General features: G+C 51.3%; 2 protein-coding genes across 7 annotated transcripts; one reads left to right on the top strand and one right to left on the bottom strand.

Moving 5' to 3' along the window:
* Nucleotides 1-5,503: 5,503 nt before the first annotated feature.
* LOC142083835 (uncharacterized) lies at nucleotides 5,504-15,777 on the bottom strand. Of its 6 annotated transcripts, none has more exons than XM_075153877.1 (6): nucleotides 14,639-15,777; nucleotides 12,347-12,504; nucleotides 10,645-12,246; nucleotides 10,244-10,423; nucleotides 8,899-8,937; nucleotides 5,504-8,782 (listed from the first exon to the last, which is right to left on the bottom strand). In XM_075153877.1, the coding sequence occupies exon 1, from the start codon at nucleotides 15,772-15,774 to the stop codon at nucleotides 14,692-14,694; it is 1,083 nt and encodes a 360-aa protein (XP_075009978.1). In that variant the 5' UTR covers nucleotides 15,775-15,777; the 3' UTR covers nucleotides 5,504-8,782; nucleotides 8,899-8,937; nucleotides 10,244-10,423; nucleotides 10,645-12,246; nucleotides 12,347-12,504; nucleotides 14,639-14,691. The 6 variants fall into 6 exon arrangements, with proteins under 6 accessions (XP_075009978.1, XP_075009976.1, XP_075009975.1 ...); XM_075153875.1 differs by having other exon boundaries at nucleotides 5,504-8,937; nucleotides 10,645-10,843; nucleotides 12,077-12,246; XM_075153874.1 differs by having other exon boundaries at nucleotides 5,504-8,937.
* Nucleotides 6,017-8,985, top strand: S100B (S100 calcium binding protein B). Its single transcript, XM_075153880.1, has 3 exons — nucleotides 6,017-6,055; nucleotides 7,383-7,535; nucleotides 8,049-8,985. The coding sequence occupies exons 2-3, from the start codon at nucleotides 7,398-7,400 to the stop codon at nucleotides 8,187-8,189; spliced, it is 279 nt and encodes a 92-aa protein (XP_075009981.1). The 5' UTR covers nucleotides 6,017-6,055; nucleotides 7,383-7,397; the 3' UTR covers nucleotides 8,190-8,985.
* Nucleotides 15,778-16,241: the final 464 nt, after the last annotated feature.

Here is a 16,241-nt window from a genome sequence, read left to right as displayed (position 1 = left end):
CTAACCTCAAGGCCACGTTTCAGACAAGGTAAGAGCATCCCAGTGTTTTCAACTCCAGAGAATTTGTTGCAGTGGCAGCAGCACTATTCAGTTTTTTCTTAAGGGGTCACAAAAACTGCCAAGATGACAGCACCTGGTGGGCCAGCAGCAAGGTTCAGAGCTGCTCCCCTGCAACCCTAGTGCATGGTTGTGCTGGAAGGACAGTGGGGGAACAAAGGGATTGGGGAAAATGGCAGTTAGCCAGAGCCCAGAGCCCAGGATTTAAGAGATGAAGACGGGTGTAAAGCTACCTTTGCCTGTGGTTCCTGAGAGGGAGGCACCATCTTAACCTTGCAAGTCTGTTCTGTGGGGGCAAAAAAGACCCACTGCTCATCGCATGGAGCCTGCCCAGTCTCTCCTCATGCACAGGCAGAGGCGACATTTGCACAGGGCTGGCAGAGATGGTGCAGAGCTCAGCAGGTCCCTCCTGGGGCAGACACAACCCCTCAGGCCCCCTGGACCTATGTGCAGGGCACTAAATCAGGCCCATCATCTCCCTCCCACAACTTCAACAAGCACCAGCCCAATTCCTAGATGTGTCCTGGTGTTTCTGCTTCTAGGTATCATTCGAGGCTTCCCATGAGGACCCTAGCTCATCTCTGGCTGCCGTGTTTGTGGGTTCAGAAATGGACACAGCGACCACAGCAGAGCCGGGAAACCTGCTCTCTGCAGCGCTGCTCTGTGTGCTGGGACTGTGAGCACAGCCCTGCGGAGGCAGAAGCAGCTTCTTCCCCTTCCCACCCAAATTCCTCTGCTTTCATTACTTTTTTCTCCCAGTGCAATGACCGCTGGCCTTTGTCTCGTGGTCTGGCAGAGCCTGGTGCCACACACACCAGAGAGACAAAGAAATACACTGGCTTTTCTGAGCCTGCTATGAAGAGCCCACATTGTGTTTTACTGGGGAGAGGGAGACAGGCAGAGGGCTGAAGTGTTTTGCTTGGCCTTGGGCTCTGTAAAACCCTCTGTTTCTTTAAACGCATCAGCCCAAAGCTCTGGCAAGGAAGCAGTGACCCTGAGGAAAGGAGCCCCAAGGTTACGCTCTCCTGTTCAGAGATCAGGACCATGAATTTTAAAATAACGGAAGCAGCTCTTTGGACAGCACGAAAAGCGCAGCCAGCTCTCAACCCCACACCCATGTCCAGACCTCCTGGACTTTCACAGGCCAGGTCAAGGACAATCCAGGCCAGAAGAGCAGTGTTTGCTAGGATATGAGCCTGGACAAGGATCAGGGAAGTCGCCTGGAGCTGCTCATTAGCAGAGGCAGGAAAGGGCAGAGGTTTCTGGTGTTCACACCTGATTCTGCTGGTCCTTCTCACCCTATCAGCCAGTGCAGCAGATCATTCCAGATCATTCCCTGTAAAATACAGAAGTCAGAATGATTTGGGGTGAAACGGACAGTAAGAATAAACAGGAAAGAGAATTTCAAGACTGTTCAGGTTTTGATCTGCCAAATGCTAATTTTTCTGTTCCATTTTAAGAAAAGGTCACTTTCAAGAATGACATCAGAAAATGGTTTAATGAGGCCAATCTAGGACCTTGTCTCTGACTACAAATGATGTGCTTTGATGCATTTCTTGGCTAATGATTGAGTTAAGATATCTACCAGATCAAATTGCTATTGATGGAGAAAAATACTGTTTCTTTCCTGCTGATAGAGAGCCCCATTTATAGCCAGCTCTTAAGTGAAGACAAATATCCTTGGAAAAAATCGAATATTGCAAGATTGTTGACAAACTATCTCCACACTAGAAACACCACTGCCTAAAAGCGTGCCCCCTATCCCCCTGCCAGCCCAACAAGAGCACAGATAATTGCTGCAATGCCATAAACTTCCTGGCGCAGCTGGTAAGCGAGCCCACTAGGGGAGGTGCCTCGCTTGACCTGCTGTTCACAAACAGAGAAGGACTGGTGGGAGATGTGGTGGTCGGAGGCCAGCTTGGGCTTAGCGACCATGAAATGATAGGATTCTCGATACTTGGTGAAGTAAGGAGGGGGGCCAGCAAAACCGCTACCATGGACTTCCGGAGGGCAGACTTTGGCCTGCTCAGGACACTGGTCGAGAGGGTCCCTTGGGAGACAGTCCTGAAGGGCAAAGGGGTCCAGGAAGGCTGGATGTTTTTCAAGAAGGAAGTCTTAAAGGCACAGGAGCGGGCTGTCCCCATGTGCCGTAAGAAGAGCAGGCGGGGAAGACGACCGGCCTGGCTGAATGGGGAGCTCTGGCTGGGACTCAGGAAAAAAAGGAGAGTTTATCACCTTTGGAAGAAGGGGCAGGCAACTCAAGAAGAGTACAGGGATCTCGTTAGGTCGTGCAGAGAGGAAATTAGAAAGGCAAAAGCCCAGCTAGAACTCAGTCTGGCCACTGTCGTGACAGACAACAAAAAATGCTTTTATAAGTATGTTAATGACAAAAGGAGAGCCAAGGAGAATCTCCATCCTCTATTGGACGCGGGGGGGAACGTTGCCACCACGGACGAGGATAAGGCTGAGGTACTCAATGCCTTCTTTGCCTCAGTCTTTAATAGTCAGAGCAGTTATCCTCAGGGTACTCAGCCCCCTGAGCTGGAAGACAGGGATGGTGAGCAGGATAAACCCCCCATAATCCAAGAGGAAGAAGTTAATGACCTGCTACGCCATCTGGATGTTCACAAGTCTATGGGGCCGGATGGGATCCACCCGAGGCTACTGAGGGAGCTGGCGGAGGAGCTTGCCGAGCCACTCTCCATCATTTACCAGCAGTCCTGGTTAACTCGGGAGGTCCCGGATGACTGGAGGCTTGCCAATGTGATGCCCATCTACAAGAAGGGCTGGAAGGAGGATCCGGGGAACTACAGGCCGGTCAGCCTGACCTCGGTGCTGGGGAAGATCATGGAGCGGTTTGTTTTGAGGGTGCTCACGAGCCATGTGCAGGACAACCAGGGGATCAGGCCCAGCCAGCATGGGTTCATGGAAGGCAGGTCGTGCTTGACCAACCTGATCTCCTTCTATGACCAGGTGACCCGCCTAGTGGATGAGGGACAGGCTGTGGATGTGGTCTACCTGGACTTCAGTAAAGCCTTTGACACTGTCTCCCACAGCATTCTCCTAGAGAAGCTGGCGGCTCATGGCCTAGACAGGTGCACTCTTCGCTGGGTAAAAAACTGGCTGGACGGCCGAGCCCAGAGAGTTGTGGTCAACGGAGTTAAATCCAGTTGGCAGCCGGTCACGAGCGGTGTTCCCCAGGGCTCAGTGCTGGGGCCGGTCCTGTTCAATATCTTTATCAATGATCTGGATGAGGGGATCGAGTGCTCCCTCAGTAAGTTTGCAGACGACACCAAGTTGGGCGGGAGTGTTGATCTGTTGGAGGGTAGGAAGGCTCTGCAGAGGGACCTGGACAGGCTGGATCGATGGGCCGAGGCCAACTGTATGAGGTTCAACAAGGCCAAGTGCCAGGTCCTGCACTTGGGCCACAACAACCCCAGGCAATGCTACAGGCTTGGGGAAGAGTGGCTGGAAAGCTGCCCAGAGGAAAAGGACCTGGGGGTGCTGATTGACAGCCGGCTGAACATGAGCCGGCAGTGTGCCCAGGTGGCCAAGAAGGCCAATGGCATCCTGGCCTGTATCAGAAATAGTGTGGCCAGCAGGAGCAGGGAGATGATCGTGCCCCTGTACTCGGCACTGGTGAGGCCGCACCTCGAATACTGTGTTCAGTTTTGGGCCCCTCACTACAAGAAAGACATGGAGGTGTTGGAGCGTGTCCAGAGAAGGGCAACGAAGCTGGTGAAGGGCCTGGAGCACAAGTCTGATGAGGAGCGGCTGAGGGAACTGGGGTTGTTTAGCCTGGAGAAGAGGAGGCTGAGGGGAGACCTCATCGCGCTCTACAACTACCTGAAAGGAGGTTGTAGCGAGGTCGGTGTTGGTCTCTTCTCCCAAGTAACTCGCGATAGGACGAGAGGAAATGGCCTCAAGTTGCGCCAAGGAAGGTTTAGGCTGGACATTAGGAGAAATTTCTTTACTGTAAGAGTGGTCAGGCCTTGGAACAGGCTGCCCAGGGAAGTGGTTGAGTCACCATCCCTGGAAGTATTTAAAAGACGTGCAGATGAGGCGCTTAGGGACATGGTGTAGTGGGTATGGTGGTGTTGGTTTGATGGTTGGACTCGATGATCTTAGAGGTCTTTTCCAACCTTAACGATTCTATGATTCTATGATTCTATGAAATGCGAGAACTTCAGTGGTCAGGTCTAAATTTAGAGTCAACATACTCAAGCTTAACACTGGGGAAATTAATTTTTCCCAAACCTTTGAAGCTGTTACAAAAGCTTTCAAGAGCTGATGTAAGGAAATGATCAATGTGGACGGGTTTCTTTAACACCGGTATGTGAAAAACCGTTAAGTAACATGGTAAGTGTTGCCTCAGTGATCACATGCATGGTAGCTCTGGGGAACACAGGAACTGCCAGGGACTGTGTTAGTCCAGCAACCCAGTCTTGCCTCTTCAAAGGGAAATTTTTGAAGACGTCCAGACCTTTATCCTACCCCACAAGCATACATATAAGGCTTTTATACTCCTCACGTTTCTCCACAGGAGCTTACCATGGTAATAAAATGGGCTCTCCATCATGGGTATTGCTAAACTGTCTTCTTGGTAACAGTGGTGACCTGTTCTGAGTTGCACTGAGTCTGAAATTCAACAAAGGCCTAAGACATAAAGCAATTATTGATCCTGTGCTGCAGTGAAAAAGGCATAAATGGAAACATGCTACATCAGCAATAGCAGACAGCTTCAACTTTGGCTCATCCCATCTCATTCTTCGGAAACAGCGAGGGTAGGCACTGAAAACAGTGAAAATCTGCTTTCTTCAGAATGTTGTCTGTGTTTATCAACCACCTGCTTGTACTGTGCCACCAGGAGCAGTCTGGGCAAAAGACGCTGCTTGCTGCTTTTGCTGCTTGTCACCTGCTCCCCTCCAGATCCCCCTTCCCTGCCGCGCTGCCCGCTGGCCCCCACAAAGTATCACCTCCGTCAGGTCTGTGCACCCGCCTGCAAGGGAGTCTCTGGTGGAAAGGAAAACTTACAGCTCTGTGGTTTAAATAAAAGTGCATTTAATGCCCATGGTGGCTGTTGGGGCTGGCAGAGGACTTCTAAGCAACACCACCCACGCAACCATGACATGGACAACAGGTACACGCAGGCAGGAGGTTCCCGCCGTCCCCCCAGACAAAAGGGTGGTGTCACAGTTACTGGCTTTATAACCCAAACCCACTTGACATGGCTTTTTGTGAGGCTACGGCAAGGCACACCCCAGAACCTGGCACTGTTCCCCCAGCAGGCATCAGAGAGGAGCTGCTGCTGCTGCCAGCTCTGTCCTTCAACCACTTGCAGCCTGATACAATCACAATTCCCCTGCAAAGGGTCCCACTGTCCCCCAGACTGACAGGGTGGCAGAGAAGATGCAGCCAGACATGTCTCAGAGGTGCACAGTGAAGGCACAAGCTGCCAGGATGGATGTTCCCGTCACATGCAAAGAAAAACCTCTGCCCCAGAGGGTGCTGCAGCCCTGGGACAGGGCCCACAGGGACAGGGGGGCTCCATTGTTCCCACACGCCTGCTGCTGGCTGTGGGCTGCCTTGGGGCAGCTGTTGGAGCGCCCAGCCCAGCTCTGACCGTGCCTGTCCAACCGTGGGTCACAATTCATTGCCTTTATTGTGGATGAGAGCGGCAGCACAGGTGATGCCACCAGGCTGGCTCTCCTGCTGACTGCCCAGTTATTCTTTTTCCTCACAATGGCGGCTTTCTCCGCAATGGCTCCCACATCCGTGGCTGTGAGTTGGCAGTGAGTCAATGCACTTCTGTGTGCATCCCTGCACAGTGCAGGCCCAGCGCCCAGCTCCAGACACCCCCGCCTCCAGCTGCCATTGGTGCAGTGGCTGCTGCGGCAGGGCCCAGGGCTCTCCGCCCCCAGGCATAAGAAGCCAGAGAGTCCCGGAGGTGCCTGGCCACATCGCATTGCTGTGCCACAGCCCTGCTGCTAGCAGAGAGGTGAGAGGGGCTGGGGGATGCCGGGGCAGCGCAGACACTTGGCTGCTGGAGCAGGTGGGCTGCTGCTGCGGAAGGGGTGGTGTGGGGGCACCATCACAGCTCTGAGCTCTGCCGCTACAGCAGAGGCCAGCGGAGAGCTGAAACACTCCTCAGCCTTGTGGATGGGAAGCAGGCAGTGCTGCTGGCAGCCAGCTCAGCCTGGTGCAGGCAGGGCATGAACATGCAAAGGGCTATTAGGATGCATGCATGAAGTGCTTCAGGAATATTTCCTACCTGACTAGAAACAGTCTTGCAGTTTGGACATCGACTGCTGCATGGGGGAGGGCATCAGCTTGAGAGTCAGGCCGTGGGATAAAATTTAGTGCCTTCAGCGTTGGGCCTTGTGGTGGTGAAACAGAAGCCAGGCTGCAGGGCAGGAGACGTTTATCCATGGGGTATGAGTTAACTGAGTGCCAGACAACAGGGCGCTTTTTTTTCTCCCCAGCATCAGTGCATTCAACAGCTTTTGGGAAGGTGGTTTCACATCTCTCCCTTTTCAATCAGAGTCTCTTTGGTTTATCTGTCTGTGAAATCTGCAGGAAATACTGCAATCCCGATTATTAACATTCCCTAGAGGGTTTCCAGATCAAGCGCAGGAGGAGGGAGGTTAGAGGAGATGTGCTTATTTTGTCCCGCTGGCACTCATCAAAACTGGTTCCTGCCCGGGTTCCCCTGACTGCTCAGCTGGAGACAGGCCTGCAGGCAAGAAAGGCAGAGGCGAGAGCATCCATGACAGAGGGGACAGCAAAACCTTTCTGAAGCTCCATGTGCAGAAATGAAACCGCTACCTGCCCCTCTCCCAGGCAAGGAGAACAAAGTTTTGGGTTAAGCAGTGTGAGCCAAAGAAGAGGTGAAGTGACAACATGCCGCCTGCTAGCCAGGCTGGCACATACAGAAAATGCAGGACCGCCTTGCTGGAAGCCGCCAGGGCTTTGCAGCCTCTCCTCGTTTTCTCTCCTACTCTCTGCCCACACAGAGACCCAAGGTACCAAACTCACATCATCCCAGCTGGGATGTGTGAGCTCCCAGCATGCGCCAGTCCTATACTGGGCACTCCTCATGTTGTGGCTCTCCTCTCCTCAAGAGCTCCCGGAGGCAGAGCCAAGGTCTCTTGGGATCTTCCTCCCTAAAGCGAGAGCTGCTAGCGGTGCTTTTCAGCAGCATGTTTTGAGTATGGGGTCCAGCGTTGGTGACGTGTTGGGGAGCCCTGGGGCGGCCGCGCTTGCAAAGCAAAAGGCATCGCTGGAGCTTGCCCAGGCTAACGCACCCATCACTCCTCTGACCTCAGGGCCACACTGTGACCATGTCTGAGCTGGAGAAAGCCATGATCGCCATCATTGATGCCTTCCACCAGTACTCAGGGAAGGAGGGAGACAAGCACAAGCTGAAGAAATCAGAACTGAAGGAGCTCATTAACAACGAGTTGACCCATTTCCTTGGCGTAAGTATTGCCCTCCACGCAGCATGCCTTGCTGGGCTCAGGAAGCCATGTCGAGCAGCTGCTGGGCTCCGCTAATTCCATCTCCCATGGGAAGCAAGTGCAGGGGAAGGGGTTTGTTTATGCAGCAGTGTATTAAGCACTTTGCTCCAGCTCCGCAGGAGCAGCAGATGGCAGGACAAGGGCAATAGCCTGCATTGCGGGCTGGGGTTCGGGTTGGTTACTAAGGAAATTTCCTTCCCTGGGAAGGGGGGACAGCCTTGCCCCAAGGGGTTCAAGATGTCCCTTCCCACCAGCACAGCTGCGGCTGTGATTCTCGCCTCAGGAGGGCCGCTGTTGCGCAGATGCTGCTGCAGGCGCAGGGTGGTGCCCCAACACAGATGGGAAACAGCAACGAGCTATTTGGGATGTGTCTGAACAGAGATTCAGCCATGAGAGCACCTGAGAAGCGGGGACATGTTACTGGGCCTCGCTCTGATCCTCCCCAGCTTTGGCTGCCTGTTTCTATCCCTTCAGGAGATCAAAGACCAGGAGACTGTGGACAAAGTCATGGAGGCGCTGGACAGCGATGGGGATGCAGAGTGTGACTTCCAGGAGTTTGTAGCCTTCATTGCAATGGTCACCGCTGCTTGCCATGAGTTCTTTGAGCATGAGTGAGCTGCTGGGAAGCAGGCGAGCACCTCCTGCTCATGCCAGAGAGATGCAGAGCAGCATCGCTCCTCCAGGAAAAAGACTGGATGCGATTAGGGGCTCCTTGGAGTTAAGCTTGTGCTAGACTTAAGCAGCTTATTAAGTTCTGCAGCTTTGTGAACAAGAAACACCTGCATGGCTCAGGAAAGCCTATCAGCCAGTGCCCACCTGGCTGGATGCGGTGTGTGAATGCTTTGTCTCAAGCTCCTTCCCTGCTGCTGTATGCAAGGGATGTGCACGGGTCTGGAGGCAGGCAGATGCTGTGATCCAAGCTTGCTTGCAAAGGGAAAAGGGAAATTCAAGGGCTGAAGTAGGAGGTGATGCAGAGGGATTGGTTACAGAAGCCTGGTTCTGAGCCCACTGGCCTGAATGGAAAGGCTCCCATTGATTCCCATGGGCTCTGACCGCCCTGTGCATGGTACTAACCCAGGCAGCACGGCCCGTCACAGGGGCTTAGCAGAGCCCACGCATTTCTTGGCTTGAAAGGCAAAGCATAACCATCTAACAGGCCAGGCTTTTCTCTTGTCGATGAATCCTCTTGCTCTTAGCAGCCTGCAGAACTCTAAGCGAAAGTGTATGAGGCTCCTGGGCTGGGGACAGCTTCTGGGCCTGGGATGTGCCTTGGCAAGGTCTCCAGGCTCAGTCAGAAGGGAAGGGGGGATCCGCCCAGCGTTACCACAGTGCTTTAACGTAGACCAGGTGCAGCCTCCAGAGTCTGTGGAAACGGTAAGAATAAAATGTTGTTTCGGTCTCTGGGCCACAATTAGTCTTTGGTGAAAAATGTGTCCTTTTGTCCCAGGCTGCAGGCAGCTCCCTGGCTGCCCTGCACTGTCAGAGGGGAAGGCTGGAGGATGCAGCCTGAAGCACTGCTATGGCTCATGCCCCTGGGGTTTCTTGTTGGGCATCGACCCTTCCTCTCCTCCCTGGCCAAACAGCTCAAGGCTGTCACAACCACTATGCTCCCCCTGGCCGTCCAAGCTGGCAGATGTAACTATGAGGCCAAAGGAGCGCAATGCACCTCCGCAGGACTGCTGCTGTTCAGGATGTGTCCACTGCTGCCAGGGTCATCCTGGGGGCTTGCACTGGTGAGCCTTTGCAAAGCCAAAACTAAACCTAGGACAATTTCCCCAAAGCCTATGCTCCTGCCTTTTTCAGTCTGCACTTGCCATCCAGCTCAGTGATACCTGTCAGTTAGGCATTCATGGCTAGCAACATCTATAGTGACAAATTCACAACAAAGATGCCCACAGATGTCATTGTCATTTTTACCTCATTCTACGTTTCATAATGATTTCATGCGCAAAATGACATGTCTTCGGACAGGGACCATCTTGCTATTCTCATCTGCCTCCCCCAAGCTGTGAAAGGGGACACTCAGGCAGAGACATGCATACAAGAAAGATGACATCTTGTACTCCACCTAGAATTAAAAAAGCAGTTTTGCCTTACCAAGGTAGTGCTCATTTGTTGAGAACTTGTTTAGCATCCAAGTTATTTCCACCACGTTTTTAACATCCTCATCAGTTCTCGGTTTAACTGTTTCCAACAATTGTACGGACCTGAGGCAGCGTTTGAGGACAACGAATGGGGACACCGTCTGTCCCAGAGTGTCCCCAAGGTTAGGCAGGGTAGATGGGACTCTTATGACCCTCTCTCGACCCTGAATCTGAGTTCAGCAGAGGGGTCTGATGCTTAGCACAAGGTGAGGCTGTCTGGCAGGTCTCCAAGTCCTACTGCCTTCTGCCTCACCGCACCAGCAGTGCTCACATGGATGAGGAATCCTTCCCCAAGACCGAGCCTTTTCAGCAGCTCTGCACAGCATCACAGCAGCAAAGAGCTGTAGGTGTAACAAGCGGCTTTAATGCTGACAGAGCCGGTGAGACACAGAGCAGGCTGTCCTGTCCCTTGGTGAGCAACGGGAGCAGGAGCAGGGAGTGACACAGTATGACTGCACACGTTTCTGGCAGTAAGGCTGATCCCGACTTAGCAACATCACTGGTGGAAATTCACAGAGGCTTTACCTGGCACAGAAGAAGGCGCAGCAGAGCTGGTGCCTCTTGTCAGGGAGGAAGAGAGCGTGTCTTCCTTTGAGGTGAGCCTCCTGACTGCCAGCGGTGCAGTATGCGGTGCTCAGGCTACTGGAGCCCTGGACACTCCTCCCCAGTCAGCAAGAAAAGTAGAGCTTTCCTGAAGTGAAATTCCTGAAACAGAGACTGCATGGTCACAGGTCTCAGCGCCACCCAGTCTGCATTGCAGCTCTGCTCCCCTTGTATCCTGCTGCTCTCTGACACAGGCGGTGCCTCAGCTGAGAGCACAGACTGTGGGGACAGCTGCACGCTGGCGCTGTGGGGGAGGCAGGCAAAGCAGTTTAGGCAACACTGGCCCAAGCACATAGCATGGGGTGCCTCTGCCAACAACTCACCGCTGCTGATCCCTCCTGCACGCTGCTCCCTTGCACGCACAGGCACAGCCACAGCCAGCCCCTCGCAGCACCTCTGCTAACACCCTGGGTCCTCACGGACCACGCAAGCCCCCTGTGTCCAGCCTAGAAAAAGGATGCTGCCATGCCAATAAGGGGTTTGAGTAGTGCTGTGAGGCGCTCAGAAGCATGGCGAGGCTTTCTGGGGAAAAAAGAAAATCTCTCAAGCCTTGGGGCTGACCAAGGAGCAAGTGTCAGAGCTTTGCAAGGCATACATTGCAGCCAGTTCTGAAGGAGACTCAAAAGGCTTAAGCAACTCATTAACCTCCCAGCAATGACAGAGTAGATACTTAAAAGTGTCAGTCCTGACACTATTGGTTTTCAGGCTCTGGCAGGGATAGTTCATTCTTCAGGAAGGGAAGATGACAGGGTAATGACATTATTAAATAATTTTTAGTTATGCCCCCATCCCAGTCAGCAGAATCAGCCTGCTGGATACCTAAGCTGTGTGGGCTCTTACAATATCTCACTGGCACTGGTTAGATTGGTCTGATATTGCATCCCAGGAGAGCTCAAAAATCCACTTTTTTGTCATTAGTGCAGACTGGCATGTGACAACCTGCAGAAAGACTGGTTTAGTAACATGGAGCTCTGTGCTGTGCGATCCTTGGGGCCCTGGGAGGCTCCCCAAGGATGAAACAGTAGCATTACACTAGCAGCGCCTACCTGACGTTTGGACACATTTGTCAGGCTTTTGACTCCCTATAGAAGAGGATGCAAGTGTATTTCCCACCAGGAAGGCACCAACGGATGGCTTCTTATATTAAATGCCATGTCAAGGCAAAAACTACTTATCAACAGTACTAGAAGTGAAACAAAGATAAGAAAGTACAACAACAGGAGGAACTTGAGACATTTAACAGACTCAAATTAACTTCACAAACTAGAAAAGCGACAGACGGGAAAGATTTAGTACATACATGCTGTATTGTACCTCTGCTGAATTACATTTTCATAATTTAAAATGCTGCCATTACTTTTTGCTCTGGGAGATTAGAACCTGCACTGTTACTCTCTCCCCAGGTAATTATAGGCAAAGCGCATCTGTGAAAGGGAACCCTCTCTCTGGATCAGACATAAAATTACCAGCACTGGAAGAGCTACAGACCCCCCCACAAAAAAGTTCTTCCATGTAAGATCTAATGTTACTGGGAATGCTGATTATTGCTGTTAGCACATCTAAAAAAAATATACTTCATATTGTTAACTGTCGATGGGATGTCCACTCAGCTAAATCATTCAATAGCAGAATTCATGTGTTGACAGCAAGACAAATAATTTATCTTAAAAAGAAAAACAAAATATGCTTTTTCCACAAATCATCCACAAATCAAATGTGGACTTTTACGGACCCCAGAGAAAGAACATTCCTGACCTTGTTGGATGGAGTAAAGCAATTGTGTAAACAAAGCACTGCGCCGCTGGGCTGCGTCTCCCATGCATTCAGAACTCTGTGCTGCGAGCTGTGACGGCACTGAGAGGTGCTCCTCCATCCTGGCAGTCTAGTGACATGGAAGCACATTCCTGCTCCCTCTGTACATTAAGCTGAAAAATACATTCCAAAAGAAAGTGGCAGCATTTCTGTGAGTGATCCACAGATTGAATTTGTTTCCCCTACCAGATATTAAATCCTGGCCTTACTTACTGTACTGCAACAGTCAGGGCATTAGAGCATATTTTCAGTTTATCCATTCTGAAATATTCTCGACACTGGATTTTACTGTACGAAGTCTGAGTTCATCCTGCATCCTGAACAGTGTGGACTTCGGATTGCAGGGGGAAGGCAGCTGACAGAGCAGGAAACTAGAAGAGCAAAATGGGAAGCTTTTTAAACAAAACAAAATAAAACACCTCCAAAATTATTATGGAGCAATGTAAAACTGATATTTAAGAGGCCACTTTTATATTTTCTTGCCACTGAAATTTTGATTCTGCATGTAGGCATGCCACATTACAAGTATAGAAACAACCACCATGGCACTGTCCTCCAAGTTTGGCAAAGAAAAATGGCAGAAATAAAACAAATCATTATTTTGCAGTTATCTTTGCAAGCTAAGTTTTAAGGTATGCTAGAAAATTGGCAAATGCTTTTTACTTCCATAAGCAAACGTTTACGTTTAGGTGAGAACAGGATTAAAAGAAAAATGACTGGAGGAAAAGATAGCGTGTATATTATTTTAATAACATGTATTGAAATACAAAAATGTTGCTTATATGGCACGGGCATAACTGAACTGGAAATAAAACCCAGTGTGTCTAGTTCCTCCTTAACAACATGCCTGGTCACAAAACAAAATCCAAAGACTGTAGCAAAAATTTACATTAGAATTTGTCATGACAAGAAACTCTGGCTTAGAAACATCTCATTTGAAATATCTGACCACATAAATATTTCAAGTATATTAACCAGCTGAATATAAACATCAGTTCAACAATAAGAGTTATATCTCAGTATACCCAGCACCAAGTAAACTCTGAAGTGCAAAAAGTTAGACAATTATTCACTGCAGTTTTGTTAGCTGTAAATTAGTTCTTAGATGTAATCCAGCTCTATCATCTACTAACATGATTTCTGGCCTGAAACACTGCAATACTTTAAATATGCAAGCTTTCCGAAAATTCCTTTTTTTGGCCTTAAAACAGAGTTATGAATATGCTATAGAAACCAAAACCAGAAGCCTATCCAAAAAGATCCTTAAAGTGCATAATATGTGTTCGCACACAATGGCACGGAAATAGCGTTAAAAAAAATCGGGGACTTGGTACAGAAAATTAGGAATGTGCACTTAAAATGAACTCACTGCTTCCTTTTTTCTGCTACAATAAATTCATGGGTAACAATAAGTGATAAATAAAGGCATGAAGTAGCCTCATAGTACTGCTGCTAGAATGACGTAAAGCTTATAAGAAGTCAGTACAAAGTGCTGGCTCACAAATAACACTGCTGCAATAAAGGCAGTTTTATTAATGCTTACAAAGTTATTTAGTACTCACTGGAGTCCGATCTCACACCCCAAAGTAAATCTGAAACATTCCACTTCGACAGCAACCCTTTTGTGGCATCTTCCCTCATTCCCTCAGCGTGGTGACTGGCCAGCGAACCAGCTACAGCCATTCATTAAGTTAGAACGAGACAGGGCTTACAATTCCCTTGTTACTACATTTTACATTCCCAAAAGATCTGGGTAAAAAAAAAAAAAAAATTCTTGTACCTTTGTTACAAACTGGTATTTCAAATGTCAAACTCATTCAATTTAAGATGAATTACAGGTTTTTGACACCTGTCTTCATTAGTTCTGAGAAAGATGAGTTAAATTGCTTTGGCAATAAAACCTGCTGTGCTTTAAGCGCACTTCACACACAGCATTATCTGGATGCTAAGTACAATGCGTTGTAATTAACAGTGAGAAAATCAGGAAAGGCTCAAAGATGCTACCTTCTCGTTATGTACTGTGCTTTCAAAAACAAATTCCGTTTTGCAGGATAAATTCCTGCTTGTTTCCTAAACCCACTGTTGGTGCAAATCTGTTTTCTGTAGGTGTGCCACTCTCTTGCCTCTTCAAACAAAAACTTTGCCTTTATTTGAGAGACTACAACTTAATTTATTTCCGCATGCAAAGAAGCATCCCTCTTTCAATCTGGGTAAAAGCAGGCGCTTTGGTCAGGAACCCCTGGAAGTCTGTGCTAGAAAACGCTGCTGACGTGAAACAAAACCACCAGGGCCATGAACAGGGTGAAATGCCCCTGTAACCACGGAGCATTCTGCACGCCATACCAACTGCGGGGAGCCTCAGCAGACTTCTACATATCTGCTGCATCCCAGAAAAGTGCATTGAACCTCGCGTCAGAGAAAGAATTCCGTTTGGAAACACACTCTGGAGTAACGCTGGTGCAGCATGTAATTTTCTTTTCATAAAAATTAAACCAGACATTCTACCTTCCGTGAGCCATGTTGGGGAGGGCCAGGAACAGTTCTTGTTTTAGTGACTTTTATAGCCTTTCTTCCTGCTGCTGCTGCTGCTTTGGGTCAGCCTGGTGAGGTTGCTTGAGGTTGTCATCTCGGTGCTGCTGTTTCTGCTCCTGCTTTTTCTTTTCAGCCAGTACTTTTGCCCTGGTGGTCATTGGCCTGGGTCTAGCACCAGGCCTCTCTTCATCCTGCTGGTGCTTTTTACAATGTTTTTCAAAGGTGGAAATTTTGGCATATGTTCGGTTGCAAAGCAAACAGTGGTACGGCCGCTCCCCACTGTGTGTTCTCATGTGAAGCTGGAGGTAAGAGGACCTAGAAAAGGCTCGGCTGCAGATTGAGCAGCGGTGTGGCTCGCGTGCCTCGTGGGTCTTCAGGTGCTGCTTCAGGGACGATGCCTGCTTGAAGGCCTTCCCGCAGGTGGAACACTTGAAGTTCCTCTCACCCGACTCAAGAAGCTGGTGTGACACTAGGTGGGCGGAGGAGCGGAAGTTCTTCCCACACTTGTCGCACTTGTAGGGCCGTTCCCCAGTGTGCAGGCGGACGTGGAGGACCAGCCCAGCCTTCTGTGTAAAGGCCTTCTCGCACTGCAGGCACTTGAAAGGCCTCTCGCCTGTGTGCACGCGGCGGTGGGTCGCGAGGTGCGAGGCACGCCCAAAGACCTTGCCGCAGTCCTCGCACTTGAAGGGCCTCTCGCCGGTGTGGATGGCCTTGTGGCGCACCAGGTGGGAGGACTGGAGGAAGAGCTTTCCGCAGATGGGGCACTGGTACTTCCGTTCGCCCGTGTGGGAGCGGAGGTGGAGGGCGAGGTGCGATGAGGAGATGAAGGCCTTGCCACAGAGCAGGCAGGCATGCGGCCGCTCCCCGGTGTGGGTGCGCTTGTGGAGGACCAGCCCCGAGGAAAGGGCGAAGGCTTTGGCGCAGATGGGGCAGCGGTACGGTTTCTCCCCAGTGTGGACCCGGCGGTGCTTGGCCAGGGCGCTGGCCTGCGCGAAGGCCTTCCCGCACTGCTCACACTCATGGGGCCGCTCCGCCTCGGCGGCGAGCGCCAAGCCCCGCCCGTCCCCCGCCCGGCGGCCCGGCCCGCCCGGCCGCCCCACCGGCACCATGGCGGCGGCCCGCGCGCCGCGCCGCACCGCACCGCACCGCTCCGGAAGCCGCGGCACGGGCCGTGCCCCGCGAGCATGCGCCGCCCGCGCACAGTGGTGACGTCAGGAAGCGAGGTGCTGTCCGCCGCGGTGGGCCTGCGGCCGCCATAGTGTCGCTCGGCGGGGTGGGCTCGACCAGTGCCGCACGGGTTATGGCCTGACAGCCGCCGGGCGCCTCTCCCCGAGGGGAGGGCTTATAGCCGCTCTGCGGAGCGTCCCTAATGCGAGGCAGCTCGGTGTACTGGCGGCACAGCTGACTCCCCTCCCTCCTGCCCTGACCCAGCAGGGCTTTATGTCAAGACTCACCATTGGCTTTGCTGTGTGAAATAAGCAGCACCATGCTGAGGGGAGGGATGTTAATCCCCCCCAGCTGAACTTCTCACACCTAAGTTTAGAAAACCTGGGGGTGTGGCAGGTGCTAGTTGTGG

This window comes from Calonectris borealis, chromosome 6 (assembly GCF_964195595.1).
Source record: "Calonectris borealis chromosome 6, bCalBor7.hap1.2, whole genome shotgun sequence".
NCBI lineage: Eukaryota > Metazoa > Chordata > Aves > Procellariiformes > Procellariidae > Calonectris > Calonectris borealis.
Note: the sequence above shows the minus strand (reverse complement) of the source record. Positions and strands in the feature narration are given on the sequence as shown.

Excerpts from the sequence above, each read along its gene's own strand:
- S100B (XM_075153880.1), top strand. The coding sequence starts at position 7,398 with ATGTCTGAGCTGGAGAAAGCCATGATCGCCATCATTGATGCCTTCCAC. Across the intron at positions 7,536-8,048 it reads AGTTGACCCATTTCCTTGGC|GAGATCAAAGACCAGGAGAC; the intron begins GTAAGTATTGCC and ends CTATCCCTTCAG.
- LOC142083835 (XM_075153874.1), bottom strand. The coding sequence starts at position 15,774 with ATGGTGCCGGTGGGGCGGCCGGGCGGGCCGGGCCGCCGGGCGGGGGAC.